The sequence below is a fragment of the Furipterus horrens genome, unplaced genomic scaffold (genome assembly GCF_987537825.1).
Source record: "Furipterus horrens unplaced genomic scaffold, mFurHor1.1.pri manual_scaffold_1, whole genome shotgun sequence".
Taxonomy (NCBI): domain Eukaryota; kingdom Metazoa; phylum Chordata; class Mammalia; order Chiroptera; family Furipteridae; genus Furipterus; species Furipterus horrens.
In genome coordinates this window covers 193,991,467-194,014,606 of record NW_028327171.1, presented here as the reverse complement: position 1 = coordinate 194,014,606, position 23,140 = coordinate 193,991,467, and the positions used below count along the sequence as shown (strand labels likewise).

Genomic DNA, 23,140 nt, shown 5'->3' with positions numbered 1-23,140 from the left:
TTTAATAAGTAAGTATCTGGTAAAATCCACTTCTGGAAAATCCAAAGACTTGAATATTTCTTAATTTTCTATACTAGCATGTGATTTGCACTTAATATAATTAATAAGTATCAAGTGTTAAAAAGAGCACTGAATATTAGTTTAAAAAAATAAAAAATAGCTTCCTTGCGGTAATGTTTCCCTATATTTTCTTCTCCTTTTTTGAGAATAACATAATGAAAAGCGACATCTATATAACTACACTGCATTGACTATCTTTTCAGTGAAGCCTCAATATTAGTAGCAATATTGAAAGTAGTATATCAAAAAGCACTTGAGATTCCACCCTAATCCACCATGTCAGAAATTATGCCATTTGTAAGTAGAAAAACAGTGTCATAATTACAGCAGTATGTCAAAGCTCAACACAGGAAACTGCAGAGCCCTTCACATTAATTTCAAAAGTAAATATTCCAGATTGTTACTAACATTTAGAGACTGATGTGCACTCTTGAAAGTGCATCTATCCTGCTCACCACCCCACTTCTCCACAAAGGCCACGTGTAAGTAGGTGTTTTATGCTCATTCTTGGAAGCCTTTTCTTTTGCTAAGCCTAAAAAGAAACATTAATTTATCTTAGAGTATGCTATGGGTGCTGGCGCCATCCAGTTTCAATGTTATGTTTTTCCTGCTTGTTCTGATGACAGCAAAGCGTAGAGCAATTTTTGTAAAAACTTCAGCATTGATACCAGCAAACATAGCATATGAGTATGCAAACTAAACTACTGTATATGTGTATAATATGAATTACCAATTTATGATAGACATAAAAAAGTCACTCTTTGCAAACCTGTACTTTTTGTGCTTATATAATAAAACTATTTTTAAATAATAAGAAAATTTATCTATTGATCTATGAGGATAAAATCTGCAAAAAAGTGAAAATAGTATATTTATAAAACTAACTACTTTAGGAAGTACATATCATAATTTATTCAACATTTATTTTTACTAAGTGGAAATATCTATATAAGCTGACTTTTGTCAGTTGATCAAAAGAGAAGACCAATATAATAAACACACATAACTGCATCTTAAAAGAAAACACAAGACTACATGGGCAGAATCAGTGCCATTTTCAATGTATAATGACTTCTTTGCACACTTATCCCACTAATATTTAAAAACTTGCACAAAGATCGTATCTACATGTTTAAGATGCCTTATGAATATAAATATATAAATTGATTTAACTTGGTATCAAGTTTATAACAGCAAGAAATTGTGCCTTTCTAGACAGCTGCTTATTTTCAGAGAAAAATCCTAGTCATTTTAAGTCACTGAACATGATAATAGCAAAAATGAGATTGATCATTAACTCTAGTAACTGCCTTTGCCTTCTTCTGAGGCTTCTAGTTAACCAAATCAATTAATGGCTGCTAAGTCTTTAAAAGAATTATTACTTAATTTAATCTGTGCAGTCATGTGGACAAAACCAAGATCCAACTATCAGCTCTATGTAGATAATTTCTAAATCTATACAGCTAACTTTGACCTATCTCTTGACTTCTGGACTCGTATTTTCAAATGTTTCTTCCTCATGACTTGGCTTTTCTTCATGGTTTATTTTTTTCTATCAAAGGCATCACCTTTCTGATGATCTTCCAGCCTAAAAGTCTCAGGTCTGCTCTAGGTCCTCCCTTCTCTTGTCCCCAAATATAAAAAATTATCAAGTTCTATACACTCTTTTTATACATCCTTTTATAACAATTTTACCCACTTCTCTCTAACTGTCTGGCCTCTCACTGCTACTTATCTAAAGTGGCTTAGTAGTCTTAGCTGGTCCGTTGCTTGTCCTTAAACACTGGTGTCCCCTGGGGTTCAGAAATTGTATATATTCTGCATACAGATCCTTTCCTGGATATAGGTTTTCAAGCACTTTCCCAGCATGGCTTGTCTTTTCATTTCTCAACAGTATCTTTGGAAGAAAAAGCATTTCTCATATTGATAAAGTCTAATTTGTTGAATTTTTCTTTTATACTTGATAGGTTTTTTTGTGTGTGTCCTACAAAGTTGTTCTGTTTAATCTACTATCACTGAAATTTCTATTTTCTTCTAGAAGTTTTATAGTTTTATCATTTACATTAAGATCTATGAACCATTCTTAATTTCTCATACAGTAAAAGGTATAGGTTCTTTTTTCTTTTTTCTTTTTCTTTTTGCATGTGGATATCTAGTTGTTCCACATTGAAAGCTTTGAAGAAGGGTTATGACTAGGTCTGATTTTTAAGTTTTAGATGGTCACCCTGTTATTGCAATGACAAAGTGAGATTTCTTAGCAAATAAAACAAAGCTTTCAGGACCTAGTTAGTGGCTGTACTTACTACTATCCACTGCTATTTTAATCCACTTCCTTCTGTTACTCCCTGCTTCTGTATACTCATATTTCCACTGTTTCCACCCCACGAGTTCTTTTTCACCTTGAGCAGTCCTCCTTGGATTAAAGGAAGGGGCCAACAATGAGCAAGAATATAAAGATGGAAGAAAAAAAGCCATTAATTGATTGAGGAAGGCTTTGGAAGAAACAGTTGAGGAAGGATTCAGAACAAAAGTGACAGCTTAGCGCAGGATAAGGAATGATAGATACAGCTTCTTTTCTAATATTCATCTCTTTTCCTTCATCTGTTCTTCCTCTTGATATTTCTCCAGGAGCATAAGGCATTATCCTCTCAGCAGTAAGAAAGTATCTGTGGGCCTCCACCTAGCCCGGTGTTGTCATTTGGTAGCATTCTCTGAAATGAGTTAATTACTCCAATAACTATTTCCATATAGAAATAACATTTGAAGGGAAATTATATGTCAGCTCTTGAGAAATCAATACAATTTAAAGCAATGAATGGACTACTCCACATTTTCCCTTCTTGCAGATATTGCTGTAGTCATTTCAAATGACCTGTTAAGTTCCTTAACAACAGAGGTCGGAGGCTGTGTATGCCTGTTGGGCAGTACTTACGTCGGCTTCTGTGACTGCCGTGCATTACACACACTTTAATTTACTGAAGACAATCCACAGGCAGTTTTACTTATACCTTATTAATACTCAAGTAACAATCGAGGAACGTCCTCTCTCTTACACTTTGAAAGCACTGCCGAGACAATTTCTCATCTGTCCCCTCTGCCACGGCCATATGCTCTGAAATGCAAGCTAGAGTGGCAGATGTATAATCTGGGAAATGAGCCAAATTCGCGACCTCTTTGGAGCCAACGATATTGTGTGTGCAGGGCCAGCCTTGGCTGCCATGCCCAGAAATTCTAATTCATAGAAACAAAAGATGAAAAGGCACAGAGAGAGAAGAAACATAAAAGTTGACTAATTTCTTAAGCCACAAATGCAACTAGCACATCGTCCATTTTACAAAGAGTGACCAAGCTAGTATTTTCATTCCAGAGAACTAATGGAGTTTCCTTAACTGTTATAGACTCCAGTAAGTAAAGATAGCGCTTCAGAAATATGACTGTGAGCTGCAACTTCATCTAAATTCTCATGCCATTCCCTTGGCCAATCTCATCTGATACTCTATGGTAACTTAAGTCTTATGTAACTGATTGGTTACATTAAAATTGTATAAAGTAACAGAATTTCTGGTTTTCAAAAAAATGAAAAACTAAAGAGTATGTGGTGCAAAAAGAACGTATGGGATAAAAGCTTTTGTTAGAATGGACTGGACTGGTTTTGATTTGGTTTAGAACTTCAAGGACCTATCAAACAGCCTTCTCATGTACTATACTTCGGGTGTGGTCACGACCAGGAATTCAGTCTGAAGGGCGTTCCAGAGGTTCAGAAAGAATGCTGATAAGTATCTGATCCAAGGCCCACACAAACAGCGACAACAAATAGTCAGATACGCCTCTTCTTTCCCACTTTACCACAAGGCACATTACAATCTGATAAAAGCTCCTTTGTGAACCCTATTTTATTTCTTCCTATAACAATGAATCATTATAAGAATCTCTAGACAGCGTAATTAGCCATAGCCTGTAACTACAAATATAACCAGAACTTTTTATTATGTGGTTTCTTATTTAAAGGGAATTTTCCATTTCAAACTTTCTCAGCATATTATGGACATCATCCTCCACTTTGCTCCCATGTCATGCGGCTTTCCATATTTTTCAAAGGAATATTTTAAGTTGGTTTGGCTTACCAAAAGTAATCCAGATCCAGTGAGATAAAATCTGGCTTAATGTGTATTTTAACCTGCATTAGACCCAAGTGTTTATTTCAATTCAGCCATTTACAAAGGATAGCCATTCATTCGTTCATATTTTCATTCATTCATTCAGCAAACAATTACTGGACTCTAGACTTCTGCTTCAAGTAATGTATCAATTCTCAAAATCCTGATGGTAAAAATACAGATAGTTCTTGGGTAAATTAAGGCAAATACACATTTAAATGCATTGCTTAGCTTATGGGAAATTCTTAAGCAAAGCCCCTTGACAAACAAAAAATAAACACAAAATCAAGATGAATGACGCTAAGCAACCAAACTTGAAGGTTGAAATGCCCTTCAGGTAAATGTTGATACTAGGAATCAGGAGCTTGGGGAGGTGGTGTGATAATGATAACCTGGAGGATTTGGGAGACAAATTTAGAAATACATGAGAGTTAAAGCAATGAATCCTCAGAACGACCTACAACCTTAGAAGGGTGAACTTGCAAACTTTATCCTCTGAACACAGTTTCCTCAGCAAAGGGAGTGCAAGGAAATCTGTCTTTGTTCTGGCTCTTGATAAGGAAAATAACAAACATAATTTAAAAAAAAATCACCATTAATTTTTGAGAATTTTCAACCACAGGACTGTCCTCTTAGAATCATTAAATCAAATATATTTTCTCTCAGTTAAGCAGTCGGCCAAGAAATTATATAAAAGTGCAATATAAGGAACAATATAAATAAACAGATAAAACAGAACCAGGCTCACAGATCCAGAGGACAGACTGATGACTGCCAGAGGAGAGTGGGTTTGGGGGACGGGGTGAGAAAGGTGACCGGATTAAGAAGAACAAACTGGTAAGCACGAAACAGTCACAGGGATGTACAGTACAGCACAGGGGACTGAGTCAACGATATTGTAATAACTCTGTGTGGTGCCAGGTGGGTACTGGTAATAGTGGGCGGAACACTCTGTAAAGTATGCGATTGGCCACTAGGTTGTACGTCTGAAACTAATCCAAAATAATGTTGAATGTAAACTGCAATTGAAAAATAAAATGTAAAGTTCTATCAAAAACTACTATAAATTGAAAACCAGTATTTTACTAATGCACACTAATAAAGATAGATACTTTTTAAAGAAACAAAAAGTGTTTACCCATGCATATCACTTAAAATGGTTCATGGAGCACTAGGTCACTAAACTAAACAATAGCAGCATTTTCTCTGAGGTACGTCAATATAGCAAATAAAAAGTCTCCACCACCAGCGTGACACCAGTGTTTCTAAATACCTCTAACATCTCCCTGATAGCATTTCATGATGTTTTATAAAACTGTGTGATTTTTACCTCTCTCTCTCTCTCTCACTCTCTCTCTCTCTCTCTCTCTCTCTCTCTCTCTCTCTCGCAGTTGTAGTTTGCCTTGTTTAGAAAGGCATGCATTTTTAAACTTTGGGTAATAAAAGGGTTTTTCTTGAAGAGGTATATTTGAACAGCTTTGTTTTGTTTTGATGGGGTAGGAATTTGTAAGTTGTTTTGTGTGGGTGGGTGTTTTCTAATAATCAATAGAGGGGGAATGAATTCACATTTTAGCAAGAAGGAGTCTAGGTTGCTTCAAGCTTTGTTTTTAATTTTTACATATTCATCATTAGTCCTCCTATTATAATTCTGCTTTTATTGGACACAATTGGACATCATGAAACTCTATAAAAGAAGATTTTTTATACATAGCCTGATGTGTTTGCCTTACCAAATAAACTACAAAGACTAAGTTCCTGACTTCTAGGATACCAAAAATTGATAGGGGAGTTGAAAGTTCCCTAAATAGATTTTCCATTGGCACTTTTTCCAACAACCCATAAATGAGGTTGCTCATGGTTATTCCCCTCTCCATTTTGATAAAGCAAAAGTCCCCCTTGGACCCCATACTCAATCTTCTTCTCTCAGCAAAGGTAACTGCTGTTACTTTTCTATGTATTTGCATTATACATAAGCACATGGTATTTTCCCTGTTTGCATTCCTATTGCTGCGACTAAGCTGTGAGCAGGTTAGGGGCAGAACCCATACTCTGTACAACTTTATACTTGTAGTGCCTGGCATAGTATCTGACACATGGTAGGTGTTCAATAAATACTGGTTTAATAAAGTTATTGGTTCCTCCCCTTTTATGCAGTAGCTAACAAAGTTCACTTGCCCGTATGTGGAAAAGGTGAGCCTTGGGATTATTAATGGAGTAAGGGAGCCATGGCTACCGATCAAAGGAGACTGAAAAACAGTCCAAGGGGATATTGTGGACTGACTGGATCTGAAGCAGAGGTGTGAGTTTGGCAAGAGAAAGTGAGAGAAGTTAAAAATTATAGAAATGAAGCGCAGAGATACCTGAAGTTCCACAAGGATACGAGCCAGAAAAGAGCCTTGCCTGAGGGAGCTGGGGAAGGCTGTTCTCAGAGCCCACAAATGGTCCGGCGGCGACAGGTGGACAGCTCTGTGAGAAGGGGACGTGTGGGATGAGCTGACGGGTGAGGTGGGGGATGGTGGCAAGAGATAACTGGCAGGGCAGGTCGTAAGGTGATGGAGGGCATGGTATGACTTACAGATATTGACATTTATCTCTGTGACTGAAGCCTAAATACAGGAGCAAATGCATGTTTTTAAGTAGGCAATATTGTTCTAGAAAGATTTATACCTTTTAATGCTTCCCTTCTACCTGCCCCACCCAACAGAACAGTATGCATTTATGAAACTTATGCTTTTACACACACATATACACACACTAGAATTGATAATATTGGAATTATCAAAGCCAATAGAGCCTAAAATATTTCTCACCTTTAGTTGGCAGTATTATACCCTTATCAGCTATTAAAAGTAAATTTTAGGTCTTGACATATTTCATATTATTCAATGCAGATTGGGTATCTATCATGTAAGAGTTCATCTTTAGATTTCCAGGTTCGATTTTAAACTTGTCCTTCCATGTGTTGGCTAATTTTTGTCTGAGAAAACTTCAGAACTAAAATCATTGTTGGAATGACTAAATTGCCATTCAGTTAACACTGGCAAGTAGATTTTCCATAGAATTTTGAAATAAAAGGTCTTGCAAGCAGATAGCTTATAACCTCTATGGAATCAGTGCCTCGTTTTTTACTCCACAACAAATTTACACATAAAGTGTCTTCCTTAGAGGAGTGATTTTTATTTCTAGGTCTCAATATAAACCTTCTAAAGTAAGTAGGCAGGAAGTAAAAAAAAAAATTAGCTCTTCCTGAGTCAATTATTGATAAGGGTTGTCATTATTTAAAAGCCAGTGATTTTATTGAAATATTCTCATTGCAAAAAGTTTACTGAAGACATCCTAAAGCTAAATATAAAGGAAGGAGGACAGAAGTGATGATCATACTGTAGGTTAAAATTTATGTTTTTATGAATGTGATTTATTTTTACTCATGGTATATCTAAATTCATACAATAATATTCTGACTGATGATGGCTCCTTTGATTCATTTTTAAGTCACTCCCTACCATTGTTCCTCTCCCATTTCAGAGCGAATTCAAAGTTGGGTAGAGCTAGCTCAGCCTACAGTAAAGTTTGATGTCAAACATTCACTTTGTATCATCAACCATCATGTCATCCTTTAATAACATTTTTCACCGCACATGTTCACTCTGGCATTTAGAAACACTATTAGAATTGTCAGTTCCAAACCACTGTTTTCCAAACATACAAGACACATATTCCCCATGGATGGTAAAGTCTGAGAGTCAGCCAGCCACATTTGAAGAACTTGCCATATACAGAAATATTCTCTTTCTTTTATGAAATTATTTTTAGTTGTTCAAATAATTTAAAAATGTTAGAAACTATAAGTTTTCTAAATCAGTGCATGCTTAAACACAGTAAATTTTATCTTCAAAGATAAACTAATTCTGAATAATGAGAGAGCTAGGATAGTAAAAAATTGTTATTGAGAATTTTATAATGTAAATATCAATATATAAGAGCATGAGGAAAAATATGTACCAAAATATACCACATCCACAAATGTTCACTGGAGCTCAGAATAAAATAGTTTGTCCTATGCATTTATATTTAGGAAAAAAAAAATACAACACAACTGTAAAAGTAAAAAGTATAACTAATAGTAACTATAAATACAAACTGTTACAAAATCTTTACTATAAACTTTGAACAAAATATGGATTTTTTGTTTATAGGAGCTTATTCAAATCTGGAGGGTTTCAATGCAAGAGGCTCAAAGGAAGGTAACGGCTGTGCCAAATTACTCTGTTTTTGATATCCATGCTGGACTTGGGGGAAATTCTGAGGTTTTAATGATAGTTTAGGTTGTTAAATCAGCAAAACTTGTAGAATTCACAAAGCAAGAGACTGCTGGAATAGATCTGAGCCTCAGTTCCAACACTAACCAGCTGGGCCTCTGATAGGCGGATGGCTTCCCCTACTAGGCTTCAATCTTTAAAATAAGTAAATTGATTGTACTGAAGATATATAATGCTTCATTTAGGTCTAATGTTACTGTTGGTATTTAGCTAAATACTAACAGAGAAAAGGGGAATAAAAGGAATTAGATATTGAGTGTAATAAACTCAGGAGCATAGCCTGCTTGCTTTACCAGGAAGCTACAGTCAAGGGGATTAACACTCCCCCCTTAATCTGCTCCAGTACTGAATTATTGTTGGTGGGGAGGAGGGGCAAAGAGGGAGGAGCTTGACCAAAGAGGTCTGTCAGTCTAACTAGGGGGTGAGCTTATCAAAAGCCAAAGAAAACTTTGGAAGTTGATTGGTTCTTTTGTAAAAGCACCTGGTCTGTCCCAAGCTCAAACTAATATAATCCCAGGGGAACAATGAGCAAAGATACACGCACACACACACACACACACACACACACACTCTCTCTCTCTCTCTCTCTCCATCACTTGCCCCATGTGTTCGTGTGCACTGTCTCTCCCAAAGCCCCCATTCCTCTGACTTCCCAGTGGGCTAAGGCAGCCAACTCTAGGCATTCCTGCTTCTTCTTCTATGCTATGCCCTTGTTTTACTGTTCCCAGCTTTAACAAACATACCCTCAGAGTCACCTGGATTCATGTTATGAAGTCTTTCCCACCTGAAGTCAGAAACTCACACACTACCAGTTGGCCCTAGGCTGACACACTCAGGACCAGACACCCTGTCTGCTAACACTAACATTCTATAATTCCAACATAAATAGAGTATTGAAAATGTAACTTCAAGAGATAAGAAGATTTTAATTCAGGGAAAAACTAGTTTATCTGTAACCCAACCTTTAAATGTAGTGTGCATGTTTGTGTGTAGGTATAAGTGTTTTTGTTTTTTTTAATACTTTCCCATCCAATTTTGCTTCAGTGATTTAAACATCACTCAACATGAGTTACTTATCACCTACAGTGTTTATTATTTCCTTGGCCAACCCCATGACGTACCGACGTTAACATTATCAAGAAACGGAGACGACTGTTGCCTTAACTTCTCATGCCCTCCACCTACACATTTATCTATACACACATTCATCCCCTCCATTTTTCCTACAATTTGACCCACCTTCTTCAAGGCCAACTTCTATAAAATTATACTCTTAGTCCTATCCCTGTAACAATTTTCTCATTCCCTCTTTCCTCTTTATAAACATGGTTCCATGTTTCTCATTAATAACATCAAATAGAACAATAAAAACAATTCTTCACATACATCTGTCTGGGAAGAATACCTACGCGTTCTTTTACCCCCCATTCTTCTGCAAGCCACTTCCTTTGTTCCTTTTCTCCTGTCAACTGAAATTCACCCCAGGTGAAGTGATTACTAATGGCCATCTCTCAATTTCCAGAGCTAGTGAACATTAGGTATCTTCTCAAACCTTCTGTAACTCTGGGACCATTTCCTCCCAAAACTCTTCATCTTATCCTTCAGAGACAGTTTACAAGAAGTAACCCATCCAGGTTACCACTAAGTCTACACTGGCCTCACCAGAGTGAGGATTAATTCTCTTGGCAACTGCAGAGCAGTCTAAACAAACCAGGCCAGTCACTCTTGCCATCCTCAGTCTTTCTCAAGATGTAAGGCTCCTGGTCATTCTTTCCTTCCTGTGGAGTCAACTTTCACCAATCTGTCCATCTTCCTGTGTGACTCACTGTCCCACTTTTCCTCCATTCCAGCCTTCTACCTTGATTTCTTGAGTCTCCACCTATCTTTTGCTGGTTGACAGAATACTGTGCACTTTCAACCTGTTCTCTGAAAATCCCCTGATTTAATTAAAATCTAACTATCCACTAAAACTTCTGCTTCTCTTGAAGTTCTCTCATTTGAAGCTGTTCCTTCTCACCCGTATCATGCATGTATGGGTTTCGGGGTCAGGGGCTCAACTTCCTCCTTATTTGTCCTTTCCATTTTCAAGTGCATTGCTCTTCTACCCTCATATAGAATCCCTCTCCTTCCCAGCTCATGCCGTCCTGCCACACTTTCTTCTGCTGCGTTTGCATTCATATCACTAGCTACATTAAGACTCTGGCGGGTAGCTTATGCATTTCCTCTTTATCCACCCCATTTTCATCTTATCACCCTTGTTTTCTCAGGTACTTGTTTCAGGAAACCTTTGGTCTAAGGAAGATGAGAGACACATGCAGAAAACCTGGACCTAAACTGTAGTTTGGAGCCAACCTCCAGCAAACACTTCTGAGATCAGTAAATCTCAGCCTACATGAATATATGTGATCAAGAAATATATGTTTATGCTTTATTATGCAGCTTAGTTGTAACAGTAGCCGACTGATACACTGAGATTCAAATTGGATCTTCTTCTTCTCTCACCAAGTTTAATTTTAAAAAATTCGAGGCTTTGTATCCTAAATATTGAATATTTCTTATTTTTCTTTCCATTTTCATTGCTATCCATTAAATTTATGGCTACATAATCTTTTTTTATGGACTATTGCAATGGTATTGACTATTTCCCTTGCTTTTTGTTTGTTTTTGTTCAATTGGGAGGAGTTCCCTAAGATCTGGTATCTCTCTATTAGCTCTTTGTTAGCCTTGGCTTTCCTGACATAATGAATTGCTTATAGTTTCTTGAACATATCATGACGTTCCATGTTTTTATACCTTTCCATATGCCTGAAATGTGTTAGTTCATTGACCTTTTCTATTTCTCAAACTTTAATTTATCTTTCAGGTCCTGCTATGGAAGCACTTCCTTCTGAAACACAAGAGCTGATTCCCAGTCCCAAGCAGATTCAAGCAATATTTCCTCTGTGAGATTTCTGCACTGCATTCTTTGACATGAATATACCAAATACTTAATTAGGTATTTACATGCCTTCCTCCTCTACCACTTTATAAACATTTTTTTTCTAAAGCAGATACCATATTTTATGTCATTTTGTATCTCCAGCACTTAATGCAGTATCTGTCACAGAATGGACATTTAATAAATGTGAGTGGAACTGCAATAATTCATTTTGAAATTTGATTTGTAAAAAATTGTAATCTCTATATACTCATGGAATTCGGAGATGCACACACCTATACCATAATTAAACAGTGAAGAATCTTATGTCATTTCTAAAATGACTGACACATTTTTTTTCTAATTCAATTTGATTCATTGAATTTTAGAGACTAGAGTACACGGTAAACTTTGCAACGTAGAAAGTATCAGGATTGCTTCATAATCAAGTTTGTACAGGAGAATCCTGGACATATTGCTAATTTTTTAATGATAACTTCCTGAATCCCATGGAAATGTAAAGTAAAGCTGGAACATATGAGAAATGTGTACATTTCTTGTGTGTAACAATTACAAAATCTTTCAGAGTACTCAGCAGAGATATTTTTCCAAATAGATAACCAGACAGTATTACCTTAACCAACTGATAAGGAAAGAAACATAGTTCAATTCCACTGACTTGAACTAACCCCACTAACTCACTAACTCCAAGGTTTTACTTCTTCATCAGCAATAATAAAAAGTCATGAAAAACAGCCATCCAATCAGAAGACTCAAATATTAAAAATGGCCATGGTGGTGTTTCAAAATATAAATGCATATTTTAATTTAGATATTCTATAAAAATATGGAATACTAAGACTAAAGAAAATTTATAAAATGTCATTTAATAACTCATTGCTCTTGTATTAAAGTGACTATCCAATCACCTTATGTTTTTAAGAGTTTTGTTCTTTTGCAATGACCCAGAGATTTCTTTGGCCACATTTGAACATTCTAGATTTGAAGTTTACACATAAGGCATTTAGAATAGAATGTAAGGTCTGCCAAGTTAGCAACTTGCATATTACACTCTCAACCTTTGCCATAAAGATATACATCACTTGCACTTTTGCTATAATTTATACATAATGCAGGCACATTACATCCATGTTTCCCATCATACATCTCTTAACCTGGCCCACATGTTCATATACATATACATGTGTATACATGCATGCAGGGAAACAAAGGTAAGAATGATCAGATGTCTCCTTCCAGCTCACTGAATTACAGTAGTTTGCTAGAGAAATTGCACCTGTTGTGTTCCTTGTTCGGCTGGCTGAGGTTACAAAAGGTAAATAAGGATTTATGGGCTATCTTGATATGTGTATCATGTCTTCCAACTAGAAATTTGTCTTACTCTTACATTCTTTTCAATTCCTGGGACTGTGAGGTATTAGGCACATGTTGGTAGAAAATGAAATGTCTAAAAGCATGTAGTATCTGGGTTCATATCCTAAACCCACTAGCTGGCAGCTGAGAGACCGAGTCCTTAAATTGAGCTTCAGCTTCTTCATCAATAAAATGTGTTAAGATATCAACATACTTAGTTGCTGCAAGGTACCTCATATAGAGATATCCTCCTAGATTGTTAATAAGTACTTGCTCATTAATTGATAAACTTGTCTCAGAAAAGGTCTGGAGTTACTGCCAACCATTACTTTTACAGACTTGCCCGCTTTACAGCTCTACAGACAGGTGTTTGAGAATATAAGAAATTAAAATAGAAATAGGAAAGCTTTTTAGTCCATTTTGCTAATTAATGTGTCAGAGCTCATAAAGAAGAAGTCATCAGCTTTCTTTAGTACTGCATCATCTTAAAGAGCTGGGTCAGCAAAGATCTCTGCAGACAGTCAATACATATTAAAACAGCTCCAAGCAGTAAATCAAAACAACAAAAAATGAAGACACAGTAAAAAAGTAAAATTTATAAGTCCTTTCTGTCTGAATGCTGAGGAGCATGAAACTATTGGTTTAGGTGTCAATTCAGTATGCATAAAAAAAGAAAGAAAGAGATGATTCCTTCTTGGACACAATATATGAGTCTGTATAGTCAAAACTAAAGCATATTTTTTTAAAGCTACGCCAAATTTGATGCCATTTTCTCTGGATTCTAATGTTGCCTTATAATATTTAATATAAATCAATACTTATTGGTTTTATTATTTAAAAGTAATTTTATTATTGAATATATATTGTTTACCAAGGGTAGGTAGGGCAACAACCATGTCTAGCTTGAAGCAGCTAGAGGAGCACAAGACCTTCGCCCATTGTCCTTTATAAGATTATAAAGGGTCTTAAGTCTGAGAGGGGGGAATGTTATTTTTTATTGTTATGAAAAATTAATTAAATTAAAAAAAAGAATAATATAGGAAAGAGTAAAGCCAAGGAACTTATATGCACGACCCATGGACATGAACTAAGGAGAGTGGGATTGCTGGGGGAAGGGGGTACTGGGCAGAGGGGAGCAAAGGGGAAAAAAATTGGAACTATTGTAACAACATAGTCAATAAAATATACTCTAAAAATATATATATATATAGTTCAAAATATATTGGTTTTATTGTTTAAAAATATATAAATATATTAAAATGTATATTGTTTAAAATATATAGTTTTAAATTTATATATAGAAATTATATATTTGAATATATATATTCAAATTTTGCATTGCTAGGATTTGAATTTTGTTAGAATTCAATTAGTGAGATAGCTAGGGAAAGAGGTAAAAAACACCTTAATCGTTTTTCAAGGCTCTCAGAAACTTGTGATTTTTCTTTAAAAAACCAAATGAAAGGCAAAAATTTGCCTCTAACTTCTCTGGATAGGCCTCTCCATGCCGTAGACATGAATACCTCTCACACATGGAGGAGAACCCTGCATGATTCTAAGGAGGAGAATCATCCTGCCATCTTTCTTGCCAAGGTATGACTGTAATGTATTCCCAGGGGAAGGGATAGGGCATTAGAGGAATCTTGAGAATACTTGGATTGATTCCAGAAGGGATGAGGAAACACTACCTTTGAGGCCAAAATTGTTAGAAAGATTATCTTACCGGAGCCTTGGATTTGATCTGAGCTCTGAGGAATCAGCCATTTAAAGATTTAGCCAAGGAATGGATGCCAAAAGTATTGTCACAAATCTGGGAGGTATCCAAGCCAGACCAACAGATGGAAATTGGCACAAGATGGCTCTCTACACACCAAGTAGCTGACGCAGAAGAAATTTTAACGCAGATGAATTTATTAAAATATTGCATATCATCCTGAATAAAAGGATGGATGATAGATTTAGGTCAGCATATACTATTTAATTTAACTTCCTGATGGTCTTGGATTGCATGAATACTGTCCACATTTCTACAATTAAAAATAGACACAGAGAGATATTCTTTCTTCTTAATAAAAGAGAAATCACTTTTTTTTTTTTTTTTTTTAAACCTAAGTATTCTGGAGAAAGGATGTGGGGAAGGGAAAGGTGAAACAAAAAGAAGTTGAATGATTTCCTTTTGACACAGGAGAGCCAAGTATCACCATGGAACATTATACATTGCAGCTCAAACTGGTAACTAGCTGAGTAGTCACAGACTATAGCAGATTGAGACTATGGTTATATATTAGGTTACTTTTAAAGATTATTTTGTAACTAAAAGAGGTTGCCAGAATAAAGGGCCCTTAACCCTCTTTCACCAACACCACCAAAGCCTAAGGAGAAACTGCTTGACAAAAATGCAGAACACAGAAGGGGTTTGCCTTTTATATGAGAGATGAGTTCCTGGAGATCATTATAATTCAAGACTAAGTTTCCAAAGAAATATATAGAGAGCATGGGGGAGGGTCTATTTCTGAGTATATAAACTTATAATGTTAGTAGCATATTTTTTTTCAGTGCTATTTTGTATTTTTTCAAAACTGCCAGCAAGGTTTTATGGAGTGCTTCAATTTAACTCTAGAGTGTCTAATTTTAGGGAATTGTTTAGTGCTTTTTACTGTGTTTTATCATATGCCACTTTTGCTCCAAAGTTATCAAGTTTCTGGTTGATTATCAGCATTTACACCAGTTCAACAGACAGCCAATTAGAAACTCAAATGACGCTGTGATAGGATATAAAAGTACTTAAAAATATAAGGATAATGAATATTGTAATGACAGCTCCATTATAACCCAAAATCTTCTTGAAAATAGCTGATGTATATAAACATTATGGCTCATATAAGTAATATAAAGACTGTAGCTACGATTTCTACCAATCAGATAAAACCACCATGTGGATCTTACAATGAATCTACCTGACAGCTTTAAAATTATGCTATTTTGACATTTTTAATTTAGAAGACTGTTATAAGTTTTGTACTTAGAGTAATTCTTCATTAATATTTTCATAACACACTATATAAAAACTTATCATTCAAATTTACCTAAAATATTACAGCAAAATACTAAGGTAACAATGCTCTCATTTAAAAAGACTGACAAAAACTTTTAGTTACTGGCTAATAGCAATTTGCTTGGGAATTACAGATATTAGAATAAAATTTGATTTCTTGGATAAAGCCAGAAAGTTTATCATTGCCTCCTTTTAAAAAACCAAATTGATAAACATTCTTAAAAACTGCTTTCACTTTTTACCTTGAAGCTTATTCCAGTATGTAAAAAAGCTTTAATTTTCAAGTATTGAAAAGGAAGAGAACTAACTACCAGCTGTACCATACATTTAAGATGAAAATTATAATAGAGGCCATCCTTGGGGTTCCTTGATCATGAGAACTTGCTTCTCAGACTCCTAACAATATTTCCAGCAGTGGAGAGTTTAATGGACAAGGATGGTGGGAACGAGCAGCATGTGGCAATTTATCACTCCCGCAGAAATCTTTTCTTTTACAGTGATCCAACCTCTCAGGCTCTTCATTAGGACGAGCAAAAAAAAGAAGGAAAGAAGAAAAAAACCCTAAGCGTTATGAACCAGCCCTTCCCTGCTGTTATCACTAGAGAATCAGGAGAAAGAATAAAAGAGAAAAACCATAATTTTGCCCTGGAACATGATGGAGGTAATGAGGCATCAAGGCCACTTACTGCTGGAAACATAATTGGTATAGAGGCACAGGAGACACTTGGTGGTGGGAAAGACTTCTTTGTTTCAGAAACAGAGGGATGTCAACAAATTATAACTGTTCCATTTTTTGGTGTGGCAATTCTACGAGTAAAATGGATATGTCTTCCCCAAATAATGCACCCCTGGAGAACAGGGATTAGTGCAGTGTTTACTAGCTTAGTGGTTGTAAGTGTTTTTAACGAATGTGAATAAATGATGAAGGAAGGGCAAAGGAATGGAAAGCAGGCCACTGTGCAGTGAGGAAGCAGCTTGGATCTGAGACCTGAGGGTTTCTCACGAACCATGACAGAGAAAGAGCCAGCAGGCACTTGGAGATCCTGTGGACTTTCGGGGGAACCTCTAGGAAGCTCATTCGTGAGTCTAAAGAAAGGTAAGTCACCCTGGGTACAGTTGCCTTTGATGTCAGGCAAAAAGACTATTCTTTTTGTAGAGAAAAGATGAGCAAAATGTTCTTACTTTGGAACTTTCTGTCCAATCACTTTAATGTAAAGGTCATCATGGGAAAATTTTTTCAAACTTTGTTGGGGTTTCTTTATAATTTTTTTGTTTGTTTGTTTTTGTTCTAAGTGTTCTGCTGGCATACAAGTTAAGATTTTTGGTTTTAGAATCTTTTTTTTTGGACACCTTTATTCTTGCCTCTCAAATATTTTGAGTCAGCATATATTATGCTACTACACACAGAGCCAAGCAATAATTCATCTTCGTGGAAGTCAGAGACAACTCATGTTTTAATTAGCAAGCCTTTCAGAGACCAGTGGATGGAAACAGGTTCCAACTGCTACTCAAACACAGCCAGTGATTTCCAGGAAGAAGAATATCAAGTCAGTTGCAAGGAATTCCTTACCCAATTTGTGTCCAGCCAATGAATGGACTTTGCTTTCATCTGGCACTGAGGAGAAATAAAAGAGACAAGGATCAGTCTGCTTGCAAATCAGGCATTTTTTGAACTAAATTAATATAGATTTATAATAAGTTAAATCTTTTACTGGCAAAGATTTGAGAAAAAATTTCCCTAGCTTACCTGGGGCACCTCATTTCTATTGGCAGATATTTTACTTATTTATTTTTCTCTATTCTTTTTTTACTGTTTATTCTCTACAGCTATTCCAGTTCTTTTCCCTTTTGCCCCTTCTCCCCCCAGGCCACCCCCATTGCCCACAGTCAGTCCCCTCTCCATTGTCCATGTCTGTGAGTCACTCATACATGTTCTTTGACTGGTCCCTTCTGTTTTCTTCCACTATTTGCATTCGCCCTTCACTCCTCCCCTTCTACAGCTATCATTGGTAGATATTTTAAAAATACCTATTAAGAAATATATATTTATTAGACTTCTATAAATATAATTTAATTTTCTTTTAATTCTCAATATTTTCAGTGTTCTTTTTAAACTGGGTTATTGTTTTCATGTTTGCAAAAGGAGAAACTAAACTCATGGGCCTAGAGATGTGTAATATATGGTAAAACTCTTTGAACATAACAGCAATATATACATTCAATGCTGAACTTCTGTATCTGATGAACATAGAGTAAAAGTGAACAGACTTATAATCCCCCTGGAAAAAATTTTAAATAGACAAAACATTAAACAAGAAGTTAGGCATCAGGCAACAGAAAACACAGGCTCCTAAGAGATGGGAAGCAAGTGAGGTGAACCCTACAATTGCTCTAGTTTACAGTATGGAGAGTTTCCAGACTGTGGTGCAGGGAGGGGAACACAGGCAGAGCCCAGTGCTATCTCAGCTTGAGGACAGGCAGCTGGGTGTCCGGGGAAGCCCAGGCAGATGGGGTTTGTAGGGCAGAGAACTGGAGAGGAGAGAGCTTGACAGAATTCTTGCTGAGATCTGTAGAGGAGCTCCTCATGTATTTAGCTGACTACCCTGATCATGAACTGGAATGGCAAAGGATCACCTCAACGTAAAAAGGGAACAGTGTCCAAAGTTCACATGGGGTTGGAAAAGGCACTATTTCCAACAGCCAGATTGAAAAACTAACTAATTCATGCATTAATTAGAATATAAAGAGGAACCTTGCTTCAGGATTGGGGGAAAACAACTCCAGATTAATTCAGCTCTAAATTAATAGGTATATATTTGAAACACATAAATTACCAAAATTCAAACAGGAAGAAATAGATTATCTGAATAGCCTATAGGCTGTTTATTTAATGACATTTTAGTTATAACTTTTTCACAAAGAAAACTCCAGACAGATGGCTTCACTGGTGAATCTATCTACCGGATATCCAAGGAAGAAATAATACTAATTTTAAAGAAATTCTTTCAGAAAATTCAGAGGAAGGACTATATCCCAACTCATTCTATGAGGCTGGTATTACCCTGATATCAGGCAAAAATATTACACGAAAGCTGTTAACCAATATTTCTCATGAATGCAGATGTAAAGTTCTTAACCCTTAAGCATCTCTGCATGGATTACCACTTTAATGTTCAACAACAGCTGGTCATTATTCACCATGTGCCATTGTTCATGTTAGTCTATAAAACTCTAGTGCTCAAGGGATGAAGCAAGGTGGGGGGAACTTTACTAACAAGAAGGACCTCTTCCGTTTTCCCAACAAGGAGACTGGTCTCAGGGTGATATGGCCCTCCTTCCTTTGCCTGCCGGTCGGTCACATTTCCTTAACCCAGTTACCAAACATTGCCCTTCCCACTCCCACCCAGCCCTCCTTTCCTAAGCGATTTCTTTATTTTCTATATAAAAGCACTGCATGTCTGCAATTTTTCTGGTATTAACTATTTAAAAATATTGTTAGAGTTCTCTTTGTACCTCCAGTGGAGGATGTCAGTTTGTCTTTATTAGGCTCCAATTTGGGGGCCAATTTTTGTCTTTCCCAAGTCTAAAAAAATCTTACAGTAAAATCTACAGTATAAATACAAAAAGAGTGGAAAACAATCAGAATGATTTAAAAATACTAGTTGCTAATATTTATTGAGCATTAGTAATTGAAGGTTATGTCCTATACAATTTATATCTAGTAATTTGTTTAATCCTCACAATGACCTGTAAAAATAGGTGTTATTATCCTTTCTTTACAGACAAAGAAACTGAGGCATACCTCTTAAGTGGAGGATAGGATCCAGAACTTAAACATGGCTCTCTTAACCACTCTAATTGTGATGTGTCACAGAAGAGTTGTTATATTTCTTGTATCATCAGTAACATAAATTTAACACTTGCTAAACATCTATGTGTTAGAAAGCTATTATCCCTTTTATTTGAATATGTGTTATTAAGAGAAATCTTTCTGTGGTGACCCATTTTAATTTTATTTAACATATTTGGAAATGTACAATTCTAGTAGGTTCAAGCTAAAATATTCATTCCAATTTCACAGATGGAAGAAAGTCACCAGTCTGAGTTAAGATCTTGACATGAAAATTTACTAGTTGTATGCAATTTAATTTAACTTTCTGTGCTTCAATTTCATCATATATAAAATGAGGATAATATGGCTTACTCCATAGGTTTGAAATACAAATTACATATGTAGGTTTATGCGAAGTACATAGAAGATCATATAATAAGTGCTTAAGAAATATCAGCTATTGTCATATTTATTAATGAGAAACTAAATAGGAAAGCAGAATAACATGATAGCTAATCATGAGATATGTGTAAGTTGAATCTCAGCTTTACCAGGCAAGTTACAAAGCTCTTTTTAAGCTTAATTTCCCCACGTGAAAAATGAAATAAAAGCACTACACAGGAAATTGTAGGAATAAAATGAAAAACATGTACAAAAGTACTTAGCACAGTGCCAGCTACATATTTCTCAATAAACAAAATCTTTTGAGAAATGGAAACTGTGAGAATGGTAAAGGTTATGAATTTGGTCATGATGGTGGTCTCTATGATTTAACTTGCCTGGGATTTTAAAGGAATAGAGAGATAAAATAATCGAGTGTACTATATTTCAGGCCAGGTATTAGGTACTTCGTTATCTCATGAATAATACAACACCCATGGCAGCTTTTACCTCCCAGTTTACCTGGCTCCTAGTGCATCTTGTGGAGGAAGAAAGCAAAGAAGATATAATACTCAGACTATATGGTGTTACTATGTACAGTTATTCCAAAAAAGGGACTCATATAAGGGTAGAATTTTGTTGTTTTGCTTTTGTCTGTATTTTTTAAAAACAGACATGTTATCTCATTAAACCTAAGCCAATTTAAGTACTGCAAATTTTCCAGTCATATTAGGTAGGTTAACATGGTACTTTCTTAATTTGGGGGGTGCGTACCATTTATTATTCTTAGTAGGAATACTTATCATTATTTTAATCGACAATCTGAGATTCTTTAGAACACTAATATAAGTTATTTTTAACAACAGTGTAGAAACTCCAAATGAGTGATAGACATAAAAATTGAATTCCTCACCAAAATATTCACTGACATAGATATCTATCTTTAGGACAGAAGATATATGAATAAACATAATAGAAAAGAGAGAGAACTGTATGACTTAATTAATAGGATACATTTTATTTAAAAGGTTAAATTGGGAACAATCATCTTTTACGCACATACTTAGTGCTGGGAAATGATTTAAATAACAGTAGCAAATGAGAAAATGAGGTAAAATTATACACACCATCACCACTTCTTTAAAATGACAAGTGTTATAATTAATACTTAACTTCCTTTATAACTCACATTACCTTAGAGCTACTATCAAGTTGTCTCTTGGGGCAGGAACTTAAGTCTAGTCATTTAACTGTATAATATTTAGATAGCACAGTGATGGGAACAGCAGCAATATGATTATGACAGGTGTGTCATTTCAGACAAAGACCTTATTTACCAGAGGTTGAAAAACGAGTGGGCTGAGTGTGGGAAAGGTCTTTCTTCCAAAATCAGAAGGTACCAAAAAGCATCAAATAAGAGTGTGAATGGAGCAAGAGCCAACATTTCTTGTTCTAGTTCTGATGACAGGTTGCTTTTATTTTCTTTCTTTTTAAATTTTCTTAGCCTATATACTCTCTTTCTTATCCTTCAGTTTTACCCTAGCGATGGTACTACTTGCTCTTGATTACCTTAAAAGGACATTACAGTAACTGAAGATATATCAGTGAAATTCTCAGTCCTTCTGAAGATACAATGCAGACACTTTTATTATAACTGTTATTAAATACTTAAAGGGTACCACAAAATTGTCCCTCCTGAGATATCTTTGGGTTTGCTTAGATAAGGAAATTTCTACACTAAGCTCATGCTTCCTGGTATTCAACCCAATATTGACGGACTCCAATTGATTTAATTACTGTAAGGTGCTTCATAAGATCACTCTTTGATTTGGATGTTTGTTAATTTCATGATCTGTCCTCTGGTTCAGAAAGACTTGCTTGGGAAATATAGCCTATGTTTCTGCCTGCCTGTGTTTCTACTTGTCTGGGTTGTAGACCTTTGAGCTAATTAGAACTGCTCAGAACCAATGGCACCTTTTTCAAAGGCATGGATAAACACACAATTGGAAAAATTTTTTAGCCTGTTCATTGTATGGAAGAGAAACCATAAATAAAGAAAATATGGGGAGAAAATCTGTGAAAGATGGCACTATGAGAACTTATTAGCGGCAAACACTACAGTGCCTATAATACTTAAACATATTGGCTTCCAAGTAGGATACATTTCTATTAATATAGTGATCACTTAAAGTGTTTTCTTCTTTTGTCAAGCCTTCTTATACACTTCAAATGTATTCTCACTAGGGTAAAATAACCCCCTTGCTTATTGATAGCATTTGATACGCATTCTATAACATAAGTGACTATTAGGAACTGCACTTGCTTAATAAAAATTTGCAGAACAGTGGCTTATTTGGTGAGTTAATGGGCCCCATATGCTCTTCTTATGTTGACAGAAGATGGTATATTGTTCACATGCACAAATCTCTTCAGATAAAGACTGCCATCAGCAACAGCTATTCTTTCTGAGAATGCCAACCCTGTGTGTCACAAATGGGGAATATGCAAATGTGGTCAGATTCCCACTAGTTCATTTTCAGGTACTCTGATGTAAAGGAACACTCTAAAATATGATGCAATGCTTGCCATTTACACAGACAGCTCTATTTCATTTAAGTTTTGATGTCCATGTCTTTGACATCACAGAGACTGCAGTTTTGAAGGTGATGTTTGGAACAACACAAATGTATCTTCTAGTGAGGCCGAAAATACTTCTCTTTTAATAGTTTGCTAGGAAACTAAATATCACATAATTCCTTAATGGTTAATAACTGGTTTCCAAGACTTGTTCCTTCATAACTTAAAATTTTTGATGTAGTTGCCAATATTAAGAATCCATGTTATTCTCTTTTAGCAGATCAATTTCTGTATCCCTGATTGATTTCCAGGATTTTTTAAAGGACGGCAAACCTGTTTCAAGTTGTAAATTAAGTTCTGTCCTTAGCAACCATGAACTCTTACTGCATTGATTTATAGTGTTTTCTTATATCAATGACTATCTGGCATACTGTTTCTCTCTAGGGAGACTTTTTGAGTATCAGCACT

General features: G+C 35.7%; 1 protein-coding gene across 1 annotated transcript in view; it reads right to left on the bottom strand.

Annotated features, from left to right (window-relative positions):
- PARD3B (par-3 family cell polarity regulator beta) overlaps window positions 1–23,140 on the bottom strand; it is a 966,908-nt gene that overhangs the window by 328,116 nt on the left and 615,652 nt on the right. The window contains exon 16 of the mRNA XM_090282860.1: window positions 17,453–17,497. Coding sequence (XP_090138986.1) covers window positions 17,453–17,497 — 45 coding nt within the window. The remainder of the gene's footprint in view (window positions 1–17,452; window positions 17,498–23,140) is intronic.